Genomic DNA, 9726 nt, shown 5'->3' on the forward strand with positions numbered 1-9726 from the left:
TCACGGAGTTTTGGAGTTTCCCCTTAATTTTACACAAAAGTCAAAACAAAACTATAGGTATTATTTTTTTACAAAATAACACTTCCTATATTTATGTTCATCCAATTCAGTATGACCATGGGATCCACTCTTGACATTTATCTATAAAAATAGGTATAAGTAAGGGTTTGTTCCCACAGCAATCCAGTTTTGCGGGATACAGCAGTGCAGGGTGAAACTGTCGTGTGAACACACTTTTGGGTGTGTTTTAAATTTGAATTTCAAATTCGACCGGATCGTTTTTTTTTTGCGGAACACTGCAAAGGGGATGTTTGTGTGATCGGTAATATTATACGCGTATACTACGAAACGGGATCCTGCAAAAAACGGGATGTCTCGCCCTTACAGTAAAATTTCTTCATAACGAATATCTGAATATAATTCAATACAAAAAGGAAGAACATTCATATCATAATATTACCATTTTCTTTAAGGTCAAATCACTTGCATGCAACTGTTGTTTATTATTATCGTTTATGAAAATTAAAGAGTTCTTTGTTTCCAAACTTGTAAATTACTAATCGATGAACAAAAGAATATTCCCATTGAATCTAACAAAAGGTTTGCAGTCACATTCGTCGAGAGCATAAACGGAAATGGATAGTTAATAACACTGTGGCAAATAGTACCACAGGACTTAAAGAGTAAGAGAGTTCAATACTATATACAACTCTATGGAAGACCATACAATAAGAATGGAGAAAGAATTCGGGCCTTTCCACGTCACGTATAGATTGAACATGTACTCCATGAGCTATGGAATGATATATCCCAACCCTGCGACCAACAAGTGGCGACTACTGGCTATCCGTAAGTCTAAATTTAATAACTGGGTGAATTTCAACAAGTGCATATTTTTGCCTAATTTTGGTGGAAATTGTTATTTGTGTATTTTTATTCTTTAATTATAGATCAAATTTATTGGAAACTTATACTGTTTCTAAAATGATTAAGACATTAAATTTTGTCCAGTAGTTTTTTAGATTTTCCTTACACCAAAATTAAGAGAACACCAAAATTTATATTAAAGCACCAAAATTAGAAAATATGCTGTCAGTCGGTCATATCTTAGTGCCAAGCTCAAGAAATGGTTTTAAATTTACCAGCACCGACTCCAAAAATATTAATCATGGTATATTGTCCTAATAAATAAATAACGACGTACTTATTTTCTACTTTTAAGTGAGTTTTGGCGTCGGTTTTAATTTTTTTGTTAAAATTATTTTTTTTATGCTTTTTAGTTGATTAGTCCTTGTTATTGTCACTGAAGAGGGACAGTACCTATGTTTAATGTGATTAAGACTATAATTTTCCATTTTGTAATGTCAGTCATGAGCAGTCTGCCCATCATATCTTGTGGGAGTGTGATCTTTGGAAACATGAACGTGATATAATGCTTAATTCAATACAACATACATCTGTTTCCGCAATTTATTACACCGATCTTGTCGCGACAAGGAAAAATTTCCGTGCTTTTAAGCGATTTTGTGAAAAATATTATTGGCAGGTAGTTGCTAATTGCTCATAAGATAGGCCCCCTTAATTTAATTTATTGTCCGTGGTGCATAATCTTTTTCTTAAAGGTTTTAAACCTTTGTTTGTCACCTGTCATCCGCTTTGCAATGGAGGGAAGTCGAACCTTAATTTCGAACTCCTCCTATGTTCTTCTGATTAATTTCGTTGCGGGTCCAATGACAGTTTAACTTTCCCCCGGGACAAACTTGACCTTCATTGGTTGGGTTTTTGTGGCGGTCAAGCTGTAGATCCTGGCTACACAGGAGTTGCAGTGGTGGGAACGAGAGGTGGGAATAGTCCCGTTGACAACGTGTCTGCGCGCGGGATTTTTTATATGAAATCACGCGGACCGCGGCGGAGCGCGGCGCAGTGTGATAATCGCCTAAATATCATTTTTATCGTTTTAGATGTGTCTTCTCTACCATAAAGAGGAACCGACCAGCCAAATCCTAGCCTTGATAAACAAAGACTATGCCTCCTTCAACCAGCTGCCTGAGAGCTACAAACCTCTGGTCAGAGGCTACGTCAAGAACACCAGGTTCTACCAGAACATCTGGATCGCTTGTGTGCTGATGATCCTCTCCACTTTCGTCTTGACTGCATCTGTGATGAATATCTGTGAAACTTTGTTCAGGTAAAGTATCATCATCATCATCAGGTCTTTTAAGCTCATAGCAGACCTGTCAACTCGGAAAGGGATCAACACCGTATCAACCTTTCGCGAGCTATTATCGTCTTTTGCGCGCTGTCAACCGTAAGGCGAGGTGGTTACGTTACGGTGCGGATAAGTGTGCGTTGCAGTATGGAGTTTCATACAAATAATACTGACCGCCTCAAGTTGATACGGTTACGATCCCTTTCCATGTTGATAAGTGTGCTACGTCCTAATAGTCTCCATTGCAGTAGCACGACCCTCTCCAATTTACCAGATGCAAACTGACGGCCGATGGACAGGCAAGGTTCTAGAATGGAGCCCACAGGTGGACAGATGACCTCGTAAAAGTTGCAGCCGCAAAAAGGAACCGCTACCAATTACTGGCCTATCCTGAAATCATTGGGCGAGACCTATGTTCAGCAGTGAAAGCCCTGTGACTGAGATGATGATAAGAATAATGAAATGTAGGATTTGGCTTACACTCCTAATGCTGCTAAAGTCTTCTAAATGTAAAAGAAAGCCTAGTGCCATTGAGTTTTACTTACCCACCAATTTATATGGTATAAAAATAAACTAACTTCCCAACCCGTCTGGCCAGCGTGGGGAGTGTATGCCAAATCCTCCATTTGCCTCTGGTAAAAGAGCTCCTGTAATGGAGACGAAATCACCTGATGATGATGAAATAATAAGCTAAATTTTCAGCTCAGAACCAAAAAGGCACATGATCTACGATGTCCGTTTACCAATCGACCGTCCAGGAGCTCAATTCGAAACGCCATACTTTGAAATACTGTACATATACATGCTGTACATAGCAGCAGTATATACGATAAACTTCACCGGTTACGATGGCTTCATGATAGCTTGTGTTTACCACGCGTGCCTGAGGATTGAACTGTTTTGTAAATATGTCCATGACGCTATGGATTATGAAGGCGATGAGCTGAGGAAGCGATTGGGTGAAGCTGTCAACCATCACTGCGAGACTTTTAAGTGAGTTCAGGTTTTCTTATTATTGTAAGTAAGATGTTTTGTCTATAAAGTCGAAACTGTTAGCCTGCATCTCAGCTGATGAAAAAAGAATTGCCCCCACGAGGAGTCGAACCGAGGACCTCTGGTCTAAGACAGGACTTACCACTAGACCACAGTTTAAACATCTCCTTCCTTCCACTCTTCCTCACACAACATAGACTAGAATCGGACCCTAGTTACTTCATCATCATCATCATTTTATATAGGCCTCCCCCAATGATTTCCACATCATCCGGTTGGTAGCGGCCTGCATCCAGCGCCTTCCTGCTACCTTTATGAGGTCGTCGATCCACCTTGTGGGTGGATGTCCCACTAGTTACTTAATTACTTTTATTAATTTGATAGATATGTATCTACATATCTATCAAATTACAAATACTTATCTAAGTATTTGTATTTCAGATTGATCGAGAAGTGTGAATCTTCCTTCAACTTCTACCTGGGTCTGGTGTACGTGGTAGTTACCACTGAACTGTGCCTCTGTCTATACCTGGTGATGGAGGTCAGTATTTTTTTAAAGTAAACCAGCTATGTTCGAAGTTTCATCATCATCATTTCAGCCATAGGACATCCACTGCTGAACTGGGCCTCCCCTAGTGATTTGCATAATGACCGGTTGGTAGCGGCCTGCATCCAGCGCATCTCATCTTTATGAGGCCGTTGGTCTACCTTATGGGTTGACGTCCTACGCTACGCTTTTCAGTACGTGGCCTCCACTCCAGAACCTTGCTGCCCCATCGGCCGTCAGTTCTGCGCACTATATGCCCTGCTCATTGCCACTTCAGCTTGCTAATCCATCGGGCTACGTCAGCGACTTTAGTACGTTTACCGATCTCCTCATTTTTGATCTCGTAAAGAACCTGTAAACTGAGTGATGGTTATTTTTTTTTTATTTGTTTCAGGGATTCGAGTTTGATTACAAGTTTTCTTCATTCAGTATTGGCACCATCTTGCACATCTACGTGCCTTGTCTTGTCGCTGAAAAACTGAAGTCCGTTGTAAGTTTCTTTGCTTTTCATCAAGGTTTCAAAGCAGCAGATCGTCGGTCCACCTAGTGGGGGGCGTGCCCATACTACATCTTTTGAAAATATTTAATATTTTTTCAGTGTGAGAACGCTTCAGATTTAATATACTGCTGTGGATGGGAGAACAACTATGATCTATCCATGCGCAAGTAAGTACAATAAAGCCCGTGTTCACAAACATTACTTCAAATTCAAATTCAAAACGTTTATTTGCCAAAAACACAGTAATACAGGGTGACAATATTAAATATTACTATGAGGTCTCACAGTGCGCGTGGACGCACAGGGTGACACATGAACCAATCACAGAGCTCTATTCAACGCTGTGCGTTTGATTCGTTGCGGCGCGGGCGTAGAATTTAAAACGTATTTTTCACTTTTTCAAAGTAATGAAAATTGTCAAAGATTAAGCGCGCCAATTAGGCCAGTACAATTAAACACAAAAATGAATTAAATCGGAAATAATTCCTACTAAAGATTTTAGGGTTTTAATGGCTTCATTAGTTGCCCATAAAGACTCTCCTAGGTTTTCGACTTCGACGGAGTTGTGCTTAAGTGGTGGGGGCCCCCGAAAGGGGCGTTTTTCGGTTTTCCGATTATACCGCGTAAAGGACTTACTCTATCGAAAAGTGGTCTTCCTGACGGTTGAAGGGCATTTAATCCTGCATTAAATAAGACCAAATTCATATGTTTTGGACAAACCGTTTTCGTGCAAATGTTCGGCAAAGTAGAAAATATGTGTATAATTAATGACCCTCTCCACGTCCAATGGCTCGTTACCCGCAGGCTTGCAAGTCTCGAAAAGGAGCGCCTCAACCAGTGTAACCCTATCAAGGCTTACGAGCTTGATGCGCCTATCCTTGTTCGTCCCAGCCGTTCCTTAACTGCGGTTGCTGCACCTCTTCCTGGCACTCACCTGAACGACTCTGTGTTACCTTCTGTGGCTGCCCCTCTTCCTTGTATCCTCCTGCACGACTACGTTGCCTAGCCATATGCCTGGTCTAAGGTTCGACGCCAAAAATCAACAACAACAAGTTCATATTAAAACGCTGAAGAGTTTTTGTTTGTTTGTTTGTTTGAACACGCTAACCTCGAGAATTACTAGTTTGATTGAAATAATTATTTTTGAGTTAAATAGCTCATAAATTGAGGAAGGCTATAGAGTACATACAATTACTCTACGACTAATAGAGGCGAAGCAGTAAAGAAAAATGTTGCAAGCACGGAAAATAGTATTTAAACTATTTTCACGCGTACGAAGTTGATTTTGTGGCATTGAACCTTGGACCAGGCATATGGCTAAGCAATGCAATCGTACAGGAGGATACAAGGAAGAGAGGCAGCCACATTCGTTAACACAGAGTCGTTCAGGAGAGTCCCAGGAAGAGGTGCAGCAACCGCAGTTAAGGAACGGCTGGGACGAACAAGGATAAGCGAATCCAACTCGTGAGCCTTGACAGGGATACGCTGGTTAAGGCGACCCTTTACAAGGCTTGGGAGCCTACGGGTGACGAGCTATTTGACGTGGAGAGGGTTATTAATTATACACATATTTTCTACTTTGCCGAATATTTGCACGAAAACGGTTTGTCCAAAACATATGAATTTGGTCTTATTTAATGCAGCATTAAATGCCCTTTAACCGCCACGAAGACCACTTTTCGATAGGGTAAGTCCTTTACGCGGTATAACCGCAAAGCGTCCCTTTCGGGGGCCCCCACCACTTAAGCACAACTCCGTCGAAGTCGAAAACTTAGGAGAGTCTTAATGGGCAACCAATGAAGCCATTAAAACTATAAAATCTTTTGTAGGAATTATTTCCGATTTAAAATCTAATTCTACTGGACTAAATGTTCAAAAGAAGCCCGTGACGTCAAAGCGTGTTTAAAGTGTAACACGGTGTGACGTCACGTTCCGCAACGCAAGTTCAACTTCGTGATTACTTGTTTGATTGACAAATAAAAATATACGACTCATCCAATATTGTCTATTTCTATTTATCTATATCAATTGACTGAGTTAATCTCAGAACTTGCCAAATGTTGGACTCGAAGCGCTGGTAGGATAAAAAGATTATGAGACATGTAGAGGCTCCATAAGAGCAAAACATTTGAAGAGTCTGTTGTAAGTAGGTACTTACAAATAAAGAAATTTTGATTTGTTTTTGACTTTTTGATAATATTATTTGACAGAATATAAGTTTATTTAGGAAACTAGCTTAATGTGCCTATTTACCCATCTTTTCAGGTTTATCCCTTACATGATGGCGAGGGCGCAAAAACCTGTAGCCATGAAAGCCTTGGGTCTCATCACGTTTGAAATGAGCTTGTTTGCATCCGTAAGTTGTCTGGAAGAGATTGCTTCGTAGCGATAAGATCTAAATTGTACCGTCTCTTTTGTGTACTTTCTTTCGTTTTTTGTGTGGTGTAGTAGTAGGTACATACATACAAAGAGAGTAGAGTGCCATGTACCACCACTAGCTTTCGCCCGCGGAAACCCCACGTTTATTACTCGGGAAGAATATTTTTTACAAATTAATAACCTCCCGATGGCCGATGGGGCAGCAAGGTTCTGAAACGGAGGCCGCATACCGGAAAACGCAGCGTGGGACGTCCACCCACAAGGTGGACCGACGACCTGATAAAGGTAGTAGGAATGGATGCAGGCCGCTACCAACCATGCGATGTGGAAGTCATTGGGGGAGGCCTATGTTCAGCAGTGGACATCCTACTACTGAAATGATGATGATGATGAATAACCAACCACCCAGAAGTGAAATCGTTGGACAAATCGCTAAATGTGATAAGGCTCTAAAAATCTCAACTGATAATAAGTATCATTTGTAATTTTTACCAAATCAGCTTCCAATGCAGAAGCACAATTTACCAGAGGCAAATGGAGGATTTGTCCTACACTCCCCACGCTGGCCAGACGGGTTGGGGAGGCCTGATGTTCGCATGTCCCTTAGTCGCCTCTTACGACATCCACGGGAAAAGTGGGAGAGTTCCTATTCTACTCTTCCGTGACCTCACGAATAATTAAAAATAATTGTGTATGTTGTTTCAGACCATGAAGACGGCTTATTCCATGTACACGATAATAAAAACTCAATAAATTGCAACCTAGTTGACTGGGAGAGGATGCCGCAAGAATTCCACCTTCTTCAGTTGTTAACTCTTGTTTGACACTTGATGCACATTCGAAATCATTTTTTTAAATGTTTTTAGGTCTCTATAACCTTAACCCTTTTCTTGGCATAGTAACACGGGTGATACATCATAATTTAAAAAATCCTGAGGGCAGCGAAAGCATTAGAAATAATTTCTTTTATACATAACACGTTCCTGATTAAAAAAACTTTTCACACAAAAATACATTTGGCTGTCAGTTATTGTCAAAATTGGATAACCTAAGCATGTTGGTTTCAAACGCGTGGTAAGTTTATTTGTTTATTGGCGATATCACAAAATATTTGTGTTATTTTCTGTATGTAATTTACAGAAGAAGGATTACTGTGAGTTTTTCGTTTGGTTTGGATGGTGTGTATTGCTACTTGTCGATTTTATAACCGTCCATGTGCCTGTGTATCATATATGTTACATTGCCAAGTTCTTCGTGATGTATTTTTAAATCATAATTTAAGAAAAAATGCGTATTTTTAAAAGATATTAGTGTTGCATTAGTAGGAAATACAGTAATTAGAGTGGATAAGCTTGTGGAGTGCAATAAGTTCATAAAAATATATTAAACTCCATTCACCTTACCTTCTGATGCCGTCAAGTATGACAATTTTGGCCTATTTTCGCTTCTTGTGGAAAATATAAAACCAGAAAAATGGGCAGATTAAATATAAAATGCACAAAATATATTCAACTTTTATGTGTGATAAAAAGTTATTCGATTTTATGACTTTTATCATTATTAGTAGGTATAAAAAGCAAGAGTCTTAATAATTATTATTTGCTATAATTGGATTTGGCATATTATTTTCACTTTGAGTTTCTGTTTTGATAAGGAAGTTTAAAAGTTACCTTTTTAAATTATTTATGTATGTTTTTGTTCATTCAAAATTGTTTTTTGAATATTTTAGCTTTTTAATTTTCTATACCCTAATCTTGGCAGTGTATCATATATGATACACCTGGTTTTTGAAAAACTGAAAACAATATATATTTTTAAATATTTTTATTGGCCTATTAGGATCATACTTAACTCATAAATATCAAAAAAATTAAAATCGTACTGAATTTTTGGTCATGCCAAGATAAGGGTTAAGGTAATTCAGGGCACTTTAAGACATGAAATAAATCGAATAAATATAAGCAAAAACAAATAAACTTAATGTGTTAACAAATAACCTGTTGTTTGATTACAATAGTTTTTTTTTAATAAATGAAACTTACTAAAATAAATTTATTTCATCTAAGATTACCAAATTCATTTTTTTACCAAAAAGTATTATTGTGATTTTTTATCCCCTATTTATTTCAATCCCTTAAATGTTTTAATTAGAGATGGGCCGACTAGTCGCCGACTAGTCGGGAAAGCCGACTATTCGGCATCATTTATAGTCGGCCGACTAGTGACGACTATTCGGCAAAATATGCCGATTATAATCGGCGAATTACAAAATTAAATATGTGAATGAAATAAACTCATAATCACTAGTGATGGGCCGACTATGGTCTTTGCCGACTAACCGACTAGCCGACTAATCGGTTTTCAAATTGCCGATTAGTCGGCCGACTAATCGGCAATGCCGATCATTCTAATACCTACTTGTCCAAAGAATAATATCTAGGTTTTCTCAAAGAAATATGAATATCTAGATTTCTAAAGAGATAAATATAAGTTCTTGAGAAATCAGATTTCTTTAATAAGAGAAAAAATAAAAAGCAACATTACAATCACCTAAAAGCACCTAAGGTAGTCATAATTTTCGACGGCGGAGGGGTTAGAGGAGGTGAAAACATGATTGCCTCCTGCGTGCTCCTGCTGGGCTAGGATACGCGCCGTGATATTATTCTTATTTATCGACGTCAAAATGTATAGGCAAAATTGCACTTATCGCGGCACGCATCCTAGGCCCACTGATTCCTCTCCACCCTCCACGGTGATGGTCAGCGAGCTGGGGGCGTGGGGTACCCCCGAATGCATAGCACGGACTACCACCACCGTCGGATAGGCAGAGCCCGCCATACAGGTGGGCAATTGCCGGGACGGACTGTGATAGTTGATGGCTTTGTCCGGATTCCCATAGTTCTTCACACTAAGGCGATCTCGGGGGTTATTTATGTGGGTATTCCTCATCCTTCCGATGAGAGGAGCCCCACATAATCTTTCCACCAAACCACTTCCCCGCAGGATAGGTATGCAATTCCATGCATTTTTCCCCGAAAAAAAGTGTCGAAGAAGAAAGAAAGAAATATTTATTTCAGAAGAAGACAGAAATAGCAAATA

General features: G+C 39.3%; 1 protein-coding gene across 1 annotated transcript; it reads left to right on the top strand.

The window, feature by feature from the left end:
• Window positions 1-734: 734 nt before the first annotated feature.
• Window positions 735-7424, top strand: LOC114350159 (uncharacterized). The gene is made up of 8 exons (XM_028300871.1): window positions 735-872; window positions 1962-2188; window positions 2912-3202; window positions 3644-3743; window positions 4144-4239; window positions 4348-4415; window positions 6514-6604; window positions 7333-7424. The coding sequence occupies exons 1-8, from the start codon at window positions 735-737 to the stop codon at window positions 7378-7380; spliced, it is 1059 nt and encodes a 352-aa protein (XP_028156672.1). The 3' UTR covers window positions 7381-7424.
• Window positions 7425-9726: the final 2302 nt, after the last annotated feature.

Source organism: Ostrinia furnacalis, unplaced genomic scaffold (genome assembly GCF_004193835.3).
Source record: "Ostrinia furnacalis isolate ACB-3 unplaced genomic scaffold, ASM419383v2 OfSCF0038, whole genome shotgun sequence".
Lineage (NCBI taxonomy): Eukaryota > Metazoa > Arthropoda > Insecta > Lepidoptera > Crambidae > Ostrinia > Ostrinia furnacalis.